This window comes from the organism of the source record quoted next, unplaced genomic scaffold (assembly GCF_019419815.1).
Source record: "Pyrus x bretschneideri cultivar Hongxiangsu unplaced genomic scaffold, Pyrus_bretschneideri_v1 Contig5, whole genome shotgun sequence".
In the NCBI taxonomy this organism is placed as follows: domain Eukaryota; kingdom Viridiplantae; phylum Streptophyta; class Magnoliopsida; order Rosales; family Rosaceae; genus Pyrus; species Pyrus x bretschneideri.
In genome coordinates, this window is record NW_025999787.1 from 544,846 (window position 1) to 564,359 (window position 19,514).

General features: G+C 38.2%; 2 protein-coding genes across 2 annotated transcripts; both read left to right on the plus strand.

The window, feature by feature from the left end:
• Positions 1 to 650, plus strand: LOC103966392. Its single transcript, XM_009379549.3, has one exon. The coding sequence runs from the start codon at positions 16 to 18 to the stop codon at positions 565 to 567; it is 552 nt and encodes a 183-aa protein (XP_009377824.2). The 5' UTR covers positions 1 to 15; the 3' UTR covers positions 568 to 650.
• Positions 651 to 11,334: 10,684 nt separating this feature from the next.
• On the plus strand, positions 11,335 to 18,762 carry LOC125470199 (rho GTPase-activating protein 1-like). Its single transcript, XM_048568873.1, is given in 7 exon segments — positions 11,335 to 12,847; positions 12,850 to 13,131; positions 13,134 to 13,152; positions 13,854 to 13,974; positions 14,144 to 14,263; positions 17,149 to 17,379; positions 17,890 to 18,762. Coding segments are annotated over 7 exon segments (1,488 nt in total). The 5' UTR covers positions 11,335 to 12,732; the 3' UTR covers positions 18,490 to 18,762.
• Positions 18,763 to 19,514: the final 752 nt, after the last annotated feature.

Genomic DNA, 19,514 nt, shown 5'->3' on the forward strand with positions numbered 1-19,514 from the left:
TTTGGCCGGCACTCCATGGGCAAAAAGGTCAAATGGAGCTGGACCTCCGCCGCAATCGGAGCGGCATCGGCTCTAGCCATGACGGCGCTCTTGTCGTCAAAGCCCAAAGACCCAACCTTCCACCTCATCTCAATCAACCTCACCTCCTTCAAGCTCAACCTCCCAGTCGTCGAAGCCGATCTCATCCTCACCGTACATGTCACCAACCCCAACATCACCCCCGTCCACTACTCCTCCACCGCCATGTCCATCTTCTACCACGGCTCCCTTCTCGGCTCTGCCCAAGTTCAGGCGGGCTCTCAGCCCCCCAAATCGTGCCAGCTGCTCCGGCTGCCAGCTCGGCTCGACGGGCTGCAGCTGGCCCAGCACGCTGCTAGCTTTGTTGCCGACGTGGCGAAGCGGGAGATGGTGCTCGACGCCGCTGTGGATATCGCCGGCACGGCGAGGGTTTTGCTGTGGGATCACAAGTTTAAGGTGCATGTGGATAGTCACGTGACGGTTGATCCGGTTTTTCTTGATGTCATTGAACAGGAAAATAAGTCCGAGATGGAGATTTTTGTTGCTTGATTAGTGGTTGGGATCATGAACTATAACTCTGTGTTATGCAAAATGCATTTAGTTAATGCAATGAAAAATATGATTTTATTTTATTTTCTTTTTATTCTAGCAGGGAAGCCTAGAAAAAATTCGACATAAAAGTACAAAATCTACATAGCGCCCAGTCTAGTAACTATTATGCTAACTACGACCTTCTTCCTCTATAGTTGCAGGTGTGTCAAATTGCAACCGAACTTGGTCGAGCAAATATGTCTATTCTAAAGTTGGGGAGAAAGTGACTATAACTTGGCTACAGTGAAATTTGGAATTAGGGGATTTCACTTTATTTATGAAATTGCTTTTTTTCTTTTTTTGGGCCGAAGGTCTTGATTTTGCTCTTTGGTCCCTTATTTGGGCTGTTAAAGAGTGAAGCATTTGTGTTAAACTGACTGTAATGCCTATTTTGATTTGAGATCCAAAAGCCGATAATAAAAGATTGGTGGGCATTAGTGTCATTCTCGGTTTGGGAGAGGGTGGGGTTCTGTTGCTGAAATCTAGGGGCGGGTCTGAGATTCGGTGAGGGGAAATCAGAAAGAGAGAGCGAGGTAGGTAGGTGGGTTTAACTTGGCATTTTCAATCTGATCCGTTAATCCGATCCAATTTAATCTGTTAAAATTACTATTCGGGTGAGTGATAAATGGGTTGGGTGATTAATGGATCAACCCGTTAATTATCCGTTAAATAACGGAACATTTTGGGGTGAATCCGTTAACCACCCATTATGGAGGAACATTGGCCTCGCAAACGAAGTCGACCATGATTGCGGTGCCGCTGATGTTTTGGGTAATTTTATTTGTGACGCAAGGGAATTGGCGGAAGGAAATGGAAGGATGGGACTCCCACCGTGGGAGTGGAAGATGCGGAAGATGTAGGCGGGGCCTGAGCTCTTTGTTTGCTTCAAAATTCTCAATTCTTTCCCTTTTTTGCTTCTGGGTTTTTGTTTTCTGCATCAGTTTTGCATTAAATTTTTACATTTACCAGAAAAATAAACATGCAACTCACCTGGGTTCTTAATTTTTTCCATTGATGGTATCTTTTTTGTTCCCAAAGACTGTGTTTTTGACTTATGAACTAAAGATGAAATTTGAAATATTTTATCTGATTGATGATTATAAATATAAAACTTGAATTTTTGTTTTGTTTTATCCCATTGAATGTGAAATGTGTTAATTTGTTGTCTTGATCATGTATGTATGTCAATGCCATGGTGTTTTATGCTGTGAGACAATAGTTGGGTAGGCAATCATCAACCATGACGGTGACACCGCAGATTTGGATCAATGATGGGAACCTTGTGGTTCCTGGAAGGACTAGTTTGATTGGAGTTCCAGACAACATTGTACATAGGGGTGTCGAAGAAGCTGTCATAGGTGTAAAGAATGGTGAGGGAGAACTTGTGGGGGCAGTAGGGGTGGATGAGCTTGCCAAGCTCCATCATGGAGATGATGTGACCCATTCCTACAGCTATGTACAACATTATTACGTCTCCCATGGCGACTACTACTGCTCATTTGTTTGTGTTTGGTGTTTATGTGTTGTGTTTTCTCTTGAAATTATTTGATTTGATTTGATTTGACAGAAAAGAAAAGAAAGGTAAAAAAACTTGTTAATAGGGGAAACAGATGATCCGTTAGTTTAACGGGTTGAGTTTGGATAACCCGTTAGATTAACGGGTCGGGTAAAACCCGACCCAAACCCAGTAAACCCGACCCGTTTACAGGTCTAGGTGGGTTGTAGAGGTAGAGGGAAAGCGGGTGGGGTAGGGGCACTAAACAGGAAGAAGTAAGGCTTTGAACAGAAGCACGCAAGGTGTCTTTGTGCTTTATTTCAATTCGGTGAGAGAGAAAGAGATCTTATGGAGAAAGAAAGAGACGGATGAGTCGGAATCTTGGTGACGCGTGTTATTTTCACTGCTTTTTTCCCTCTCCTTCCTCGCCTAATCTGGTAAAAATTCATCATCTTCATCTCCGTCACTCACATTATCGTAAAAAATTTCAAAACCTCAAACCAATAAATCGCAAAAAACCTCAAACCCTCAAATCAACAAAGAGAAATCCCACATTTAATCAAACTTTTAAAATAATTGTCAGTATCCCAAAATATGGGTTTAACCTTGACCTGCAACAATGGTGAAATTGCAGAGAGAAGAAGAGAACAATTGAAAAGTGCGTGAACAATGGGTTTAACCTTAACCTTGACCGTTGCCTCATTCAAAGAGGATATAACAACTTTTGTTGCCTTCACCAAGTGGGTGAACGCCAGCATAGCACAAAAAATCAAAAGTCTATTAAACTAGCCCTATTTAGACTTTATTACAAAAATACCCACAAATTCTACTAACAATTAACTCCCTATTACAATTTCGTCTAATGTCCTGCGATTAAGGCAATCTCAAAATTGGGATCATAACAATACTTCCCCCTTCAAGAACCTTGTCCACAAGGTTTTTATAGAGAAAAATCTGAAAATTATGCTTTAAATTCTTCAAAATCCTCCCAAGATGCATCAGCAACCTTTTGTCTCATCTAATGAACCAATAGTTATACTCCAACTGAGATACCCTTCTGGCCAGAATTTCTTTGGGAATTTTCAAGGATAATCCATCATCAAGGACCTATGGAAAGGTAGCATGCAACTCAGTACCTGTTCCCAACTTCTTCTTGAGGCAACCACATAGAAGACGAATGAATCTTGCTCTCTATAGGAAACCTGAGCTTATAAGCCACTTCTCCCACCCTTTCAATCACTTCATAGGGTCCATAATACCTTGGTTGTAGTTTGTGGTAGCTATATGTTGCCAAAGATTGTAACTGATATGGAATTGATTTCAAGAAAACTGAATCTCCCACTATAAATTTTCTTTCACTTCACTTTTTATCACCTTTAACTTTCTTTCGATTTTGAGCCAACTCCAAATTACACTTCAACATAGCTAACACCTTGCCTCTCTCTATAAGACTTTGTTCCACTAAGTCTATGGTAATACTGCCCACTTCATAAGCAACCATGCGTGGTGGGGGATAATTGTACACCAATTCAAAAGGGCTGAACTTAGAAAAAGTGTGATATGAAGTATTAAATCACTATTCAGCCCAAGCAAGCCATTTAACCCAAGACCTATGATGTCCTCCCACAAAGCATCTCATATAGGTTTCTAAACACTTATTCATCACCTTAATTTGCCTATCACTCTGAGGATGATAACCATAGCTCATACATAATTTAGAATTCTACAATTTAAAGAACTTTTTTTCAAAATGCACTAATAAAGATGAGGTCCCTATCACTAACAATAGATTGAGGCATGCCATGCAATTTAAACACATTGTCAATGAAAACCTGTGCAACTCTAGCAGCTGTGTAAGGATGAGACAAAGCTATAAAGTGTGAGTACTTAGGCCATCTCCAACCAAAGGGTTCAGAGGGCCGAAAATAGCCTGAAACCCGTCTCTAACCGAAGGCTAGGCCAGATAGCTCGTGGGCCCCATAAAATCTGAAAGAGCCAAAGGGCTGGCCCAATCCAACCAGCCTGCCAGCCCTGGGCTGGGCCGGAAATCTGAGCATTCATGTCGGATATAACCAACATCAATATAATATATTCCTGTTGGTTATATCCGACAGGAATGCTAGACCAAATTTTCAAATGCAACAGCTAGACGTTATTTTTTTATTTATTTTTATAGTTTTTTTTTCCTATAACTTCTATTGTACAAAATTTAAATTTAAATTGTTGTTTTTAAATTTAAGTTGTAGTTTTTAAACATAAGTTGTAGTTTTTTAAATTTAAGTTGTTGTAGTTTTTAAATTTAAATAATAAATTATGTTTGGCCCTATAGCTCTTGGGCCCTCAGTTAGAGACGGTTTTTTGTGACAGGGCTAAAACGAGCCCTATGGCCAGCCTTCGGTTGGAGATGGCCTTAGATAGCCCATCTACCATAACCATGATCACTGATTTACCTTTACACAAAGGCAGCCCAACTATGAAGTCCATACTGATATAAGTCCACACCTTAAGTGGAATAGGCAGTGGGTGCAACAAGCCTGGAGCAGAGGTTGTTTCGAACTTATTTTGCTGACACACATGGCAATTAGCTATGAATTTTCTAACTCCTTCTTCAACCCATGCCAATAGAACCTTTTCTTCAACCTATGATATGTTTTCACCACTCTTTGATGACGCAGCAGGAGTAGAGTGATGCTTGTCTAACAATCTGCTTCTCCACTCAGATCTGGACTTAGAACAATTCGTTTCTTGTAGCATAAGAATCCAATTTCAAGTGAGAATCTAGCAAGTGTTAAGCTACTATTGCCAGTATCAAGACTCTCTAAAACCTTCCTTGTCTTTGCTACAATCCAACTATCATGTTCATTGTTCCTCCTGAGATCATCCAACCATCCACCATAGGGGTATGAAATGGATGCACATTTAGCAGAAGCAAGAAGAGGATATTCATGAAGTTGAGAAGTTCCATGGACTTTAGATAATGCATCTGCTACAACATTGTCATGCCCTGATTTGTATTGGATCTCATAATCAAAACCTAAGAGTTTAGACACCTATTTTTGTTGGAAAAGTGTGTTAGCCCTTTGGCTCAAGAAGTATTTAAGACTGTTATGGTCTATTTTAATCACAAAATGTCTACCTTGGAGGTAACTTTGCCATTTCTTAATTGCATAAACAATGACAATCAATTCCTTCTCATAAGTGGATAGAGCTTGATTTCGAGGACCCAATGACTAACTAGTGAAAGTTATGGGCCTCCTTCCTTGCTACAATATTACACCAATACCATAACCCGAAGCATCACATTCAATTTCAAAGGGTTTAGAAAAATCAAGGAGTGCCAAGACTTGAGGGGAGGCCATCGTAGCCTTAAGTTTTTGAAAAACTTCAGCAACAGCACTATTCCATTCAAAATTGTCTTTTTTGGTAAGATTGTACAAGGGTTGACAAATTCCCCCATACCCTGGTATAAACTTCTTGTAATAACTTATTAATCCCAAAAAACCTCTTAATTGCTTGACATTTTTTGGCACATGCCAGTCTTTGATTGCCTGCATCTTATTTGGGTCAACTTCCACCCTATCTTGAGACATAATATGGCCTAAATACTCAACCCTACTTTGCCCAAATGAACATTTAGACCTCTTAAGGTACAACTTGTGGTGCTGCAATATGTCAAATATCATTCTTAGATGTGCTAAATGATCAGAACAACGTTTACTATAAATCAACAAATCATCAAAGAAGATAAACACAAACTTCCTCAAATAAGGTTTAAAGGTCATTCATTAAGTTTTGAAAGGTTGACAGGGCATTAGTGAGGCCAAAAGGCATGACCAAGAATTCATAATGCCTTTCATGCGTCTTGAAAGTAGTTTTATTCACATCAGCTGGATTCATTAGAATTTGATGGTACCCGGACCTTAAATCTAGTTTGGAGAAGTAATTGACACCAAACAATTCATCTAGTAAATCATCAATCAAGGGAATAGGGTACTTATCCTTAGTTGTGAAGGCATTAAGTTCTCTATAATCAATGCACATCCTCCAACTGCCCTTTTTCTTCTTCACCAAAAACACTGGAAAAGCAAAAGGACTATGACTAAGCCTAATAAATCATGCATCCAAGAGCTCTTGCACAACCTCCTTAATCTCATTTTTCTGTAAATGACCATAGTGATAAGGCCTAATGTTAGGGGGTTTGGCATCAGGAAGCAAATGAATATGGTGATCATGTATTCTAGAAGAAGGTAATTAGGAAGGGACAACAAACAACTTATCAAAGTCACCAAGGAGAGACTGCATCTCTTGTAATTAGTGTTGAGTAAGCTCACTAGCCTCAAGCTTCCTAGTCTTAATGGAATACGAAAACAATCCTAGATTAGAATTGTAAAGTTCCTTGTCCAAGTGTTGTAGGGTAACTTCTTGAATAGATGGATCCACAAGAGGAGTGTGGTACAATTTAAACTATTGTTGATCTTTAGTAAATGCCATGGTAAGTTGTTGGAAGTCCCGTAAAACTGGACTAACTGTGGACAGTGATAGAGATTTTACCACACACACATAAAGGGTTAAAAACTCCTATAATACTTGCAAGAATGACAAGGTTATTGTAGTATAAAAGAATCTCGCAAGGTCATTCTCCACAGGGATTATTAAATAATTCGAAGCAAACCAAATTCCAATTGATTATTGTAAAACATAAATTTGAGATGATTGATTTTTATGACCTATTTTAATAAAAACGAATTTAACTAATAAAAATAAACTAATTTGCAATATTAAAGATGAAGAAAAAGGAAACAGTTTTGTAGAAATCAAATTAAGAAAACACTAGGGATCTGCCGTCACCTTAACAATCCTATATAGTTCTCTCAATTACTTATGACTTATACATGCATATTTCGAAGGTTAGGTTTTCCTAATATATGCCTACTTCGACCTCCAACATAGAACATATATCAAACATGCAATCTGGCTGTGGTATTGAAATCAAATCTAAACAAGCATGACTCATTAAGTTCTATGAAACCTTTTGAAAAACCATGCAACCCTCAAGATGTAGTATTCATCCTAAGGGAACTTGCACATATTAATCACAAGAAGCCTTCGTCAATTTCAGGGACCGACCTCCGACCAAAATTACATCAAATTACTTTTCTAAACATCATAATGGTGATCAAGCATTAAGATAATTAGATAGTTTAAATCAATAATTAATAATTCAAAAACTTGCATGCATATAATCATAAGCAAATTGAAGAGAAACTACATATTTTTGCGGAGGCTTGTGGCCTCACCCTAGCAAAAAGAGAATTAGTTACGCATATTGATAATAAAAATCATAAATTTCTTTATTGAAATAATAAAAGATTGAGAACACCTAGAATGGAAAAAGTCTGAAAATCTCTACGCTTGGCCAATTTTCTCTCTTCAAGGAACGCACAGAGAAGAAGTAGCAAGAATAAAGCCGGCCAAGCTTATTTAACCTAGAAGAAATTAAATCATCCTAATAAAAGGTCTTCCAATCGAACTAGGAAACTAAATAACTAAAATAAAATAGGAAACATAACTCTAAACTAAATGATAAAATTTGCCTAAAATCTGAACAGCCACGTTTTGGACTCCTAAACTGCTCCAAAACAGGCCCAATACAGATTTCAGGTTTCAAATATTCTGAACACTTTTCCAAAAGGCCACAAACCCATCAGAGGTCATCTCAGGCTCCAAAAATGCAATTTAAGCCCAAAAACGTCATTTTCTAGCACTGCACACTGCTCATTTATTCCGTTGCCAGAAAATAATTGTTTGGTATAAAAATCCCAAATTTTGACACGAACATGCCAAGAGACACGAAAACATCCTCCAATTTGAATCACTCCAAAATTCGTCCGTTTGACCACGTTTTGCTTCAAAGGAATTTGAATGTCCTATATTGAAAAGATAAATCAAAGTATCAAATTCTACCAAAATAATTACCAAAGCATACTAAGAATAAGGTAAAATATTCATCAGACAACCAATGAACACCCAAAACTACATCACAGTCCCCCAATGGTAGTGAGTACAAATCCACTGTGTAATTATAACCACCCAAAGAAAAAGCAGCATACTCATAGCACCCTGAGCCTTTTACTCGACCCCCCATCACAGTCCCCCCATACACCACCGTTTCAACAAAGATTATCCCATCTGATTGTTGGAAATATGCCTTAAAATCAATCAAATCTATAGGGAAAACAAGGTTAGTCCATAATCTATTCATTGGGCAAGATCGCAATAGGTAAGTTACCAATGCAATATCATTAGTGAGCCCATGTATAACGATTATATATATGTGTAAGATGTAACTTTGAAATAAGGGTGAAGTGTCGATTTAGTCCCTGAACTATCCTCTCAGTGAAAATTAGGTCACTAAATTATTTTTTTGGTAAAATGAGTCCCTAAATTCATTAAAAATTACTAATTTCATCCCTACTATTATATGCAAAGCTATTTTATCCATTTTTTTTGTCAACTTAAGTCACTCGACAAACTTTAGAATGTAATACAGTCATTTTCTCGCCTATAAGCCCTTAACATTTCATATAGGTTGTGAATCTAACGTCTATTTTACCCTCCAAAGTTAACTCCATACACTTTCTTTATGAAAAATTATCAATCTACCCCCTAATGTGTATCACATGCAAGTAATTTGACTTATATTTACAAAAATTTGAATATAGTAGCTTCGAATATAATATTAAGGCTGTAGTTGGCAAATTTTTATAATTCAAACACTGATTTTTCTGAAAAAAAAAAAAAAAAAAAGTTTAGGAACCTAATTTTCACTCAAGTGATAATTTAGGGACTAAATTGATAGTTCACCCTTGAGATAATGTTAAAGAGACCCTCTTCATATGTGTTGATCCTAAACATTGTTCCTGGACGTTGTCTTTGTTTGAGTGGATATCATATACTATGGTAAGATTGGTACACACTATGTCTACACAATTGTCTAGTCTCAAGTCATTAGTGAGAGTAGCTAAAACAAATATGTAGGTGCTTAATAAGGATTAAGTTTACCAAACGTGATCTCCTTGAGATCCTATTTATGTATACTAGATACGTACTCATGTCAATAAGAACTTGATTGCTACAATAATGCATATTAATCATTGGATATGAGGCATCACACATGTCTTGTGATTTGGTCCTTATTCTTAGATTATGTTAAAGACACTCCGATGTAAGAGGGTATCCACGACATCATTAGAGTTAAGCTACCTAATCATAGAGGCAGATGAATGTACAACAAAGAATCCCTAATCTTCACAATTGAAGGAGAACGCTTATCAACATGATTCAAAAGTCGTTGCCCAAAGCATCATGATTTAGAATGAAGTTCCAAACCTATCGAGTTAAATCATAAGTGATCACTTAAGCACTTGACATAAAATAAGCTAACTAATGTGATCGAGAGCATTGTATTAGATAATGATTGCATTACATTGTAGTTTCAACGCAATAGGTTCTCTCGTAATTAGTACATTAATCACCATGATATGCAACTACGCCTCTCTCATGGTCTATGAGATCCTCAAAGACGATCATTGTTGTCTTCACAAAAAGGTAGATTAAAAGATGAGTTTCAAATCCAACAAAAGAATTAGAACAATCTAATTCATCTCACAACCTCGTCAATGAGAACTTAAAATATCGCACACCCTATTCTAGGTTAAAGATGATGGAAATAATATATTAGATTAATTAACATGGAAAAATAATTAATTAAACAATTTAATTAACTATTATGATGGTTATATGTCTCAAACTGGCCTTGAAATAGTTTTGACAGTTAGATGGGATTTTCACTTCAATAGGAGGACCCACCACCAAAGATGTAAAATAAATATGTACATTTAGGTTTTTATTTTTATTTCTAGTCAAAATATATCTTTTACATCTCTCTCCACCAATGCAAAATACACATTTCAAGTCATTTTGCATCTTCCATCGAAGATGCCCTAATGACTGGGAGATTATTAGGCAATACTATCACGCCGTACATGATACTTCCTTTTAAAATTTGACATGTGGACCTATTTAACAAAACTGGATTTATAATTTATTTTAGGAATTAAAAATAAATAAAATACTTGAAAATTTTTAAAAAACCTAGACTGATCCTCTTTCTCTCTTCTTCCTCCGCCAGTCTGATCCTATTTTATGTATAAACGATTTGGCTCTAGCTCTGTCTGGTCCTAACAAAATTCCTCCCAATTGATCCTCATCTGGTCCTAGCAGATTACAAAATTTCGAAGAATTGTTTGTGTTTTGGCTTGTGATTCGAGGAAAACCCAGACGGTGAAGGACGTGTCTGTACCGACGTCAGAGTGTCGTGTTGCATAATTCAGGCGGCGAAGGATGTGTCTGTACCGGCGTCGATGCGACCTACCTGAGTAACCAGCTGGGCGGGCGGAACACGATGGTGATGCTGGAGACAGAAGGACACTTACCCTATCTGAAGGACACTTACCCTATCTGGGCGCCTCCGGTCTACTAGCTCGGAAGCTCTGCTACGCCCTTGCATCGTGGGTGGGGCTTGTCGTAAAGGAGGGTGGAGGGTGGTCGCTGGAGGACGGAGGGATGATAGCTGGGTTTTTTTTTTATTTTTCAAAGTATTTAATTTATTTTTAGTTTCTAAAATCTTTAATATTAGAATGTAAATTATAAATTCAGTTGTGTTAAAAAGAGTCCAAATGTCAAATTTTATAAGGAAGTTTCACGGATGACAGCATAGACCAAATAATTTCTCCTAATCACCCCCTCATTACAATTCTCATTTTCTTTAGGCCTAATCGAATAAATGGTCCATGTGGTGCTAATGTAATTGGAAGATGATCCCTATGGTAAAAAAATTAGAATTTAAACCCTCGAGGTGTTAGTTAGTTAGCAAATTTAGTTCATAAGTGATTTTTCTGTTAAATGTTCGTTACATACAGGGGTAAAAATGTACACCTTCTTCCTTGTCTCTCTGCTGTCTCTCTCTGCAATTTGTATTTTCTTGCATGAGGTCATCATTGGCAGCGCCCATAACTTGAGGTTCTTCGAACGATTGTGAGCACGTGAGCTTCTTTGGAATTTGACAGTAGCCGTTGCCCTAACCAACGAACCTTCACCTCGTTCCAAGCTTTTAGGCTCACGCCCTTCTTCCTCCTCCCAACACAACAACGGATCCGTTCAATCGGGACCCAACTCCGGTCAAATCCTCAGGCCCCTTAGCTCCACAACTCCAGGTAGCTGGCCTTATCACCTCCAGGCCATTGGGCTCGGGCCCATTAAGTTCCGGGGCCAGAAGGTCGTCCGGTCACATTGGCTCGATGAGCAAAGTGTTGTATGGTTTGTCGATGACCACTTTGAGCAAGGAGGTGAAAGTGGAGTTTCAGGTGTCAAACGTGGTGATTTGGGTGTTCATGGTGGTGGCAGCGATGAGGTTGCTAGTGGGTGGGTTTCTAATGGTGGCCGTCAAGAAATGGGTGATGTTGGTGGCGGTGGTGCTCTTTCTGGTGCTGGTGTTGGTGGTTGTTGTCTGGAATTGTATTTGGGGAAGAGAAAGGCTACTAGGGTTTGTGAGGAGGTACCTAGATGTTGAGCTCAGAGGTCCCATTGACGGACAGTACATCAAGGTTACAGGGGTAATCACTTTCCCCATCTCTCTTAGATTTTCCTTTCCTTTTTCATATTTATTTATTTAGTTGCTTGCCCACTCTTAAAATAATTGCGTTATCTTGCTATTTAAATTAGATACCTTCCCAATTTTTTTATTGATATTACACAAAGAATTCCAAAAAAGCTCACATGCTCACAATCGTTCGAAGAACCTCAAGTTCTGGGCGCTGCCAATGATGACCTCAAGCAAGAAAATACAAATGGCAGAGAGAGAGCAGAGAGACAAGGAAGAAGGTGTATATTTTTACCCCTGTATTTAACGGACGTTTAACAGAAAAACCACTTATGGACTCAATTTGCTAACAAACTAACACCACGAGGGTTTAAATCCTAATTTTTTTTTACCATGGGGACCATCTTCCGATTACATTAGCACCACAGGGACCATTTATCCGATTATGCCTTTTCTTTATTTCTTCATTAATAACAAAGTTTAGCATTATCGTGCATTTTTAATGCCAACCCCAGCCGTATTTTATTGGAAGTTTTAATGAAAAACCTGCGGTACTGTTTATTTTAACGAAAAATCATATTTTTATACTAAAAAGTCAAACCTGATACCATTTACTTTACCTTTTATTTTATCTTTATTGTTAAACCTCAAAGTTTTCAAAATCTTTTCCTTAGTTTCTTATTTTATTTCCCTCTCAAGACTTCCACCAAATCACCAAGTCTCTGTGCGTCTCTCTCCACCATCTGCAAACAAAAATATTTACTTCAGTTAATGATACTCACGTCCCACATTGCTCATCTCTCCCAATTAGAGCCTTTCCCTTTCCTTTCAATCCAATTATCATCCAACTCTCGCTTTCTACTCTGTAAAACCTTGAACAAGACCAAGCCAAAGAAACAATCTTTGAAAGCGCTTTCTTTTGTTTTTTAATCGAGTTAAAGCAAAAGGGTTGCATTCGTTGCCAGCCATGACTGAGGTCCTCCATTCCCCTTCCCATTTTTCTTCCTCCCCAAGACCCAGCTCCTCTTCTTCTTCCTCTCCTCCTCCTTCCAATTCTTCCTTATCCTGCGCACCCCCGTCTTCTTATCCGGCCCACCCCGGCCCACCGAAGACGACGACGATTGCGACTCTGCGGTGACTTACTGTGAGGCGAAGGACCGTGACAAGCGCAGAAGGGAGCAGCTTTCTCTGTTGGCGTTGCTGGTAACCTTTTTCAGGAAATCTTTGATTCCTTGCAAGAGTGACAGAAGGGAGTTTTGCGCTATGGAGATCGGCTGGCCAACCAATGTGCGACACGTGGCACATGTAACCTTTGATTGGTTCAATGGGTTCTTGGGTTTGCCTGTGGAGTTTGAACCCGAAGTGCCAGGAGACCTCCCAGTGCAAGGTAACTTTATGTTTTACTTTTCTGGGTGAAATTATGTCAATGTGGGTTTGACCCAATTACTGCGATTGATAAATTATTGGTTTTGGTTGATGGGTTTATGGGTTTTGCTTGCATTTGGTTTTAGTTGAAGGGTTTTGCTTGCATTTGGTTTTGGTTGATATTAAAAAATATTGTGAATTTCTTGAACTTAACTATTGCATGTTTTATAGTATTGTTTTCTTTTGCTATGGCATTGTTGAGATTCGGAGGGTGCACTACAACCGATTTCTGATTTTGTGTGTTCGGTCGGGTTTGATTAAACCTCGACATTGTGAGGGTACATGCACTGCCTGATTATGTTCTATTGACCTCCTTGATTTTGGTCTAGTTATGACTTGTTCAAAAGTGTTGCTTAGTATAATCTTCTCAATGGGTTGATCAAGGTGGTGTCTTTAATGCAGTAAGGGCAATGACATTGACAATTGCGGATTCCATCTCATTCAGCATCATGGCAGGTGAATGAGACTAAACTTTGCAATTGTACAATGTGTAAGGAACCCTTTACAACTTTACATGAGCTCAACTATTTGTTTTTAAATTTATTTGTTCCCGACTCAAAGCTTGGTAGTGCTTGTTTTCCTTAGAAAGATATCATGTATCATTCAAGTATTATCATTTCTGCCCTTCTGTTTATCCCTTGACCTTAAGTTTTTAATATGTAGTACAACTGTTTTTGGAGTATCCACGGAGTCCATGCAGTTGTCATACGACTCTAGAGGTAATAGTGTGCCAACAATTCTCTTGCTTATGCAAGGACGGTTATATGCAGAAGGAGGCCTTCAGGTATTCACTTCCCTCCATGCTTTCCAGGTTCATATCATGAATTCTGATTTAAGAATTTGTAAAACTATAGTTCTGGTTCATCTGTTGTATTTCTTATGTGATATGGGGTAGTTCCTGTTCTATATTATTGCCCCCGACGTTTTCTCAAATTGTTCAATTATACATGTAGGCGGAAGGGATTTTCAGAATTAATGCCGAAAACAGTCAAGAGGAGCATGTAAGGGACCAATTAAATAGGGGAGATGTACCAGAAGGCATTGATATACACTGTCTGGCAGGACTGATCAAGGTAGAGTTATGATTGATAGTTAATGTATTGCATCATTTTTGGCATATCCTTGTTCGCATGAAATATGTGAAGGTTAGCTGATTTGAGTGATGAATTAGGATAGTCCAAAAAGGGTTGTACTTAATAGCTTCTTTTGGACTAATTATTTCCTTTTCAAGTTTTCAGAAATTACGTGCCAAAAAAATCCCAAAAGAAGTTCAATGTATATATGAATTTAATATGTCTTAAACAACTCTATGTGTTTTAAGACTTAAACAATGAACTTCAAGTGTATGTTTTTGTCAGCTTGTTTTACAAACTCTTAATTTCAGTGTCAATCTTACACTATTTCACACAACCATTGCAGTTATACATCTGAACAAAATGAAACATACAAAGCTAGAGTCCTTTATATTATATAACTAAAGCAAACTTGTTTGCAGAAGACGTGTTTTGTAGATGACCCTTTTACCATTTTTGGCGGAATGGATTTTGAGTACGTCTAAATAATCAGCTTTTTGTGCCCCTCAACTATATGGATGTTTACACACTGGCAGCCGCATTGTACATTATTATGTTGCAATGTAGAGCAAGGAGTTCAAAAGCGTCCTATATTATTTAATACAGGTGTTGTGTCTATGAAGTTCATCCTATTAAAGGAAAAGTTAAAAGGAAATCCTATTCTACTATGATTTCTAAGTGTTGCATTAGGTTAAAGTCACCACTGATGCTGCTTTTGTGATCCACCTCCACCCTTGCCACCTTGGTACATGTACCACCACTTTTCGAATAGCCTGGTCACAAAGTTCTTGACTATTCTAGGCCATTGCACTAATATTGTGCTTAATTTTGTCATGCTATGATTGTTTCTATGAGTACATTAGCCCTTTGATTATCATGGTAGTTGGGTTGATGAATCTTGATAGGAAAAAACACCTCTTTTATAGAAAGACAATTATAACAGGAAAATTAAGTTCGATGATGTACTGGTATGTATCGTTTCCAAGTAGTTATTTGTCCTTTGTAATCTGGTTCAGCTTATCTTCAAGATACAGCATCCATATGGTTTGTAATGTGGGCAAACACTGGTGAATGTGGGCAAACACTGGTGTAGGCTACCATGGGAGTAGGGTAGCCAGCCCTGAAACCAAGGAGTATTGTCTTCCACAGTTAGTTGTCACCTTTTGCCAAATATGCTCTTAGGAAAGGACCAAGAACGATCAGAAGGAATCCTATAAATACCACATTGCTGTTGAAGGGTAGTGTATGCTCACTTTAGTCTTTTGCTAAGCCAAATCTCTGCCTCTGTGCTTTCTCACATTGGCTTGACTGATTTGATTGTTGGGGTTGTTGGCTGACTTGACTCTACACTGTCCCCCTCAATGATCCCACTTTCCCCCTTGATTTAATGAATGTTCAAGGCACAAAGAATTGCGTGAAAAGAATGGAATGGTTGATCTAATTTTGGCATCAACATGTATAAATTTAAATGTATTTCCGTAGTTAGTTTGTGAAAAAGAAATTTTCAAATTGCCATATTTGACATTGATTTGAATATAGTTTCTAAATAAATGTCCAGGTAATGAAGGTCCTGCGATAATTACTCAACTATTTTCAGACTTTTAGTAGTACTCAATTAGTGATTCAATTTCAAGGGAGTTGTCTATGGGATTTGATTGAGTGGGAGTTTCAGTCTGGCTCTATAAAGTCAGGGACAAACAATAAAGTTAAATAGAAAAACAGGTGACATTCCACTATGGTTTGAAGATGCCCTTACAGAAGCCCTTAGAAAAGCATTTCACTGGGAATTCATTCTCTCTCTCAAATCCATCTTATTTTTCAGATTGGGTTTATGGAAGATGAAAGGGTTGGATAATTTTTTCTGTGTTCGTTGTTTATATGCCTCTGTGAATTGTCTTCTACTTAGAATGTGTTTAACTTTATTGTGAATTCTATTTAAAAAGTAAAAACCACAAAGGCTCATGCTAAAAGCACAGTATGAACTTAATTAAGGCGCAACAGTTGACAAATGGGAGCATGATCGTTGTTTTGTTGAGGAACCCTTGAGCCTCCTTTGTTGCACTTGCTTTAACTCCAGGTATAGTTGGTCAGTTGTCACTATCTTATATACCTTTCCTCGATATCGAATGGAAGTGCTCGAGAGTGATTTTGAAGTTTATATACTTGCAGCATCACATGCTCATTTTTTGTTCTCAACCAGAACATTAACTCGCAGGAGACAAGTTCCTCCAGCTGGGGTCCATGTAGAGTGATGAAGAATATAAAAGAATTATTACTATTTTGAGACCTTTTATCATATTTTATGGGTCTGTTTAGAAGTAAATTAAGGATTCGATTACTGATTTGATTTTGTTAGAGTTTTGACAAAGGAGTTTGTTCTCAAATTAGGTTATGGTGCAACTTTTGTGGGACAGATTGATTTATGAAATTATGAAATCATATGGGCTCCCTTTTGATCTTCGCTTCCTTTCTTCTGTTTACCTGGTCTCTCTTCTATATCTTCTTCTCTTTATACTTTACTAAGGTCCGTATTTTAGTTTGCAAAGTCAAAACTTCTTGGATTTTCATTCACTTTTAATTTTGCAATCAGTGCATTTTTTATCGCAATCATTACATTTCTTTTACAAGTCAAACTTCATTGTCTAGTTTTCTTCTGGTGCACGTTTTCTAATGCTGCTCTTGAGTTTAGTGGAAATTCTAGGACTTGTGAGTTCCCATGAGTTGAATGTTATCTTCAATTGTTTTCTCATGGTTGTGACTCCCACGATGAGGCATCCATGGTTTTTGTGAGCAGCCATAAGGAAAAGTGCTTTCTTGCTGTTTACTTCATCCTGCATCATCTTGATTCTTGATACATTCACCTGATGTTTGATTTGATTTTTTAGGCTTGGTTTAGGGAACTCCCAGCAGGGGTTCTGGATTCTCTATCGCCTGAGCAGGTAATGCAATGCCAGTCACAAGATGACTGTTCCCAGCTTGTGAGGCTTCTACCGCCGACTGAAGTTTCTCTACTGGATTGGGCCATCAACCTTATGGCTGATGTTGTCCAACAGGAACATCTAAACAAGATGAATGCACACAATATAGCCTTGGTTTTTGCACCAAACATGACTCAGGTGTGTATAGTTTCCTGTTTTTTCTGTCTTGCCTGAAGAGTGCGTTTGATATACCAGTACTGTGGCAAGCATAACTAATATATCTTCCGAAAGATCGCATGTAGGCTTTCTTATAATCAAATTGCTGACTTGAATGCATGCTTTCGCTGCATGTATGAGTTCTTTATTCTTTTCATTCTTTACTTTGGTACATGTAGTAAGTTTTTCAAGTTCCAGTTAGTTCTCATCTTCTTTTTGTTTAATGTTGAAGATGTTACTATGTCATATGTTGTATGCTAAGCTTTGTACTATGACTGTCATAGGTGTAAACCATCAGCGGGACACCTCCCTCTGCTCTAGTTTTACATACATAGAAGGTCATTAAATGTTTTCTGACTAAGTTTGTAATCCCTTATAAAAATAGAAGTAAAACATAAGAATACAATGTTGACAGCAGTGAGCCACCGAGGATCACAGATTACTGAATGGTTGGAGCGTTTGACGGATATTAACTGAGTTTTTTGGATTCAGATGGCAGATCCATTGACTGCATTGATGTATGCAGTCCAAGTGATGAACTTCCTGATAACACTTATTTTGAAGACACTGCGCGAAAGGAAGGATTCTGTTGTAGAGCCTCCCTTGTGCTATGTAGAACCCTCTGATGAGGATGGACACCAGAGCCCTTCACAATCCTTAAAGGAAGGTATTGGCAAACTTAATGAAGGGAAAGAACAGTCGGTGTTCACTAAAGAACCTCGATCTGGAAGTTCCTCCAACTCTAATCAAGTCAGTGACCTAACCAATAGAGAGGCTAGCAGTTTGGTGAGCCTGGTTAAGAAGCTAAATCCTGATAACAGTGGGTGTTGCGATGATGCGGTGCAAGATGACTCGTTGGTTAATGAAATGGAAGCTGGCAGAGTCTACAACATGACTTCTGAAGTTCAAGCGCACAACTTCTCTAAGAGCGTGCCTGGTCAATCGAGTGATTCAAATATCAAAATGGTGCCTAAAAGACCAAGTGAACAGCAGTCTGTAATATGCGGAACAGGGCCTATTCAGAAGGCTAGGGGAATCAGCACTCTGAGTCGCATAGATTCTACGATGGAGCGGATTGAAGCCTGGCGGTGAAGAAAGGCTCGACCCAACAATTCCGGATTTAACCGATTCTACAACATTGTGTGAATATAAAGTTTGGATGATTTGCAAGACTGGGAAGAGTGCATTGTTCATGTATGTGTTTTCTGTCTTGCTGGGTGGTGGTTTGCTTAACCTGTTTTGTATTTGTTAGTATCAACCGACATTGTTAATAGGAGTCTCCATTGGCGTGGTTCCTGGTGTATGAGTGTGATCAAACATTTCTTTTTACCTTCTCATTTGGTCAGTGAAAAATGAATTCTAGAACCATTTTTCTCACTTTCAGAAACTATACTAGTATCAGTCGCTCACGAGCAGTGCATGGCCAGGGACCCTCTTAACGTTGTCTATCATTAACAATCAATGGGAACTTGGTCAGGAGTGATGCACAAATCTACCAGAAAATTTTAGTGTTAAAAACTTTAGCACATGTTTGATAGCCATTTCGTATTTAGCTTTTGGTTTTTATTTTTGTGTTATGATAGAGGTGAAGCACGTGAAAGAAATGAGGGTCTAGAAGAGCGGGAGAAGGTTGGTTGGAGGTATGTAGAAGAAAGGTAATAGGAAAGCACACAAATTGATAACCGCAAACTATATTAAGTTGTTTTTACTTTTAGATTTTGTTTCCTTTCTTTTTTTTTTATTTTCCCCATGTCTCAAGTAAAGATGTAAAAATTAAAGACTAAATTGTCAACAAACGAGAGTTTTTCGCATACTATTAATTTAAGTTACCATTGTAGTGGTATCTCAAATTAGTATCACAATTCCATGTAGATAAAGATATACACATATACCCCAATAAGTTGGTACAGTGGAAAGCAATTAAGGTCTTGGATCCCCATCCCAAGTTCAAACTCCAATTAATGCATTTTTTGGAGCTATTGACTCTGCTTTGGTTTATCATTTGATCTGGGAGCCAAAAGTATGTTGCTGCCAAGAGGGAAATGATTCTTTCGTTAATGTATAGTAAGATACTTTTTATATTAAAAAAAAGAAGATATACATATGACATAACATTA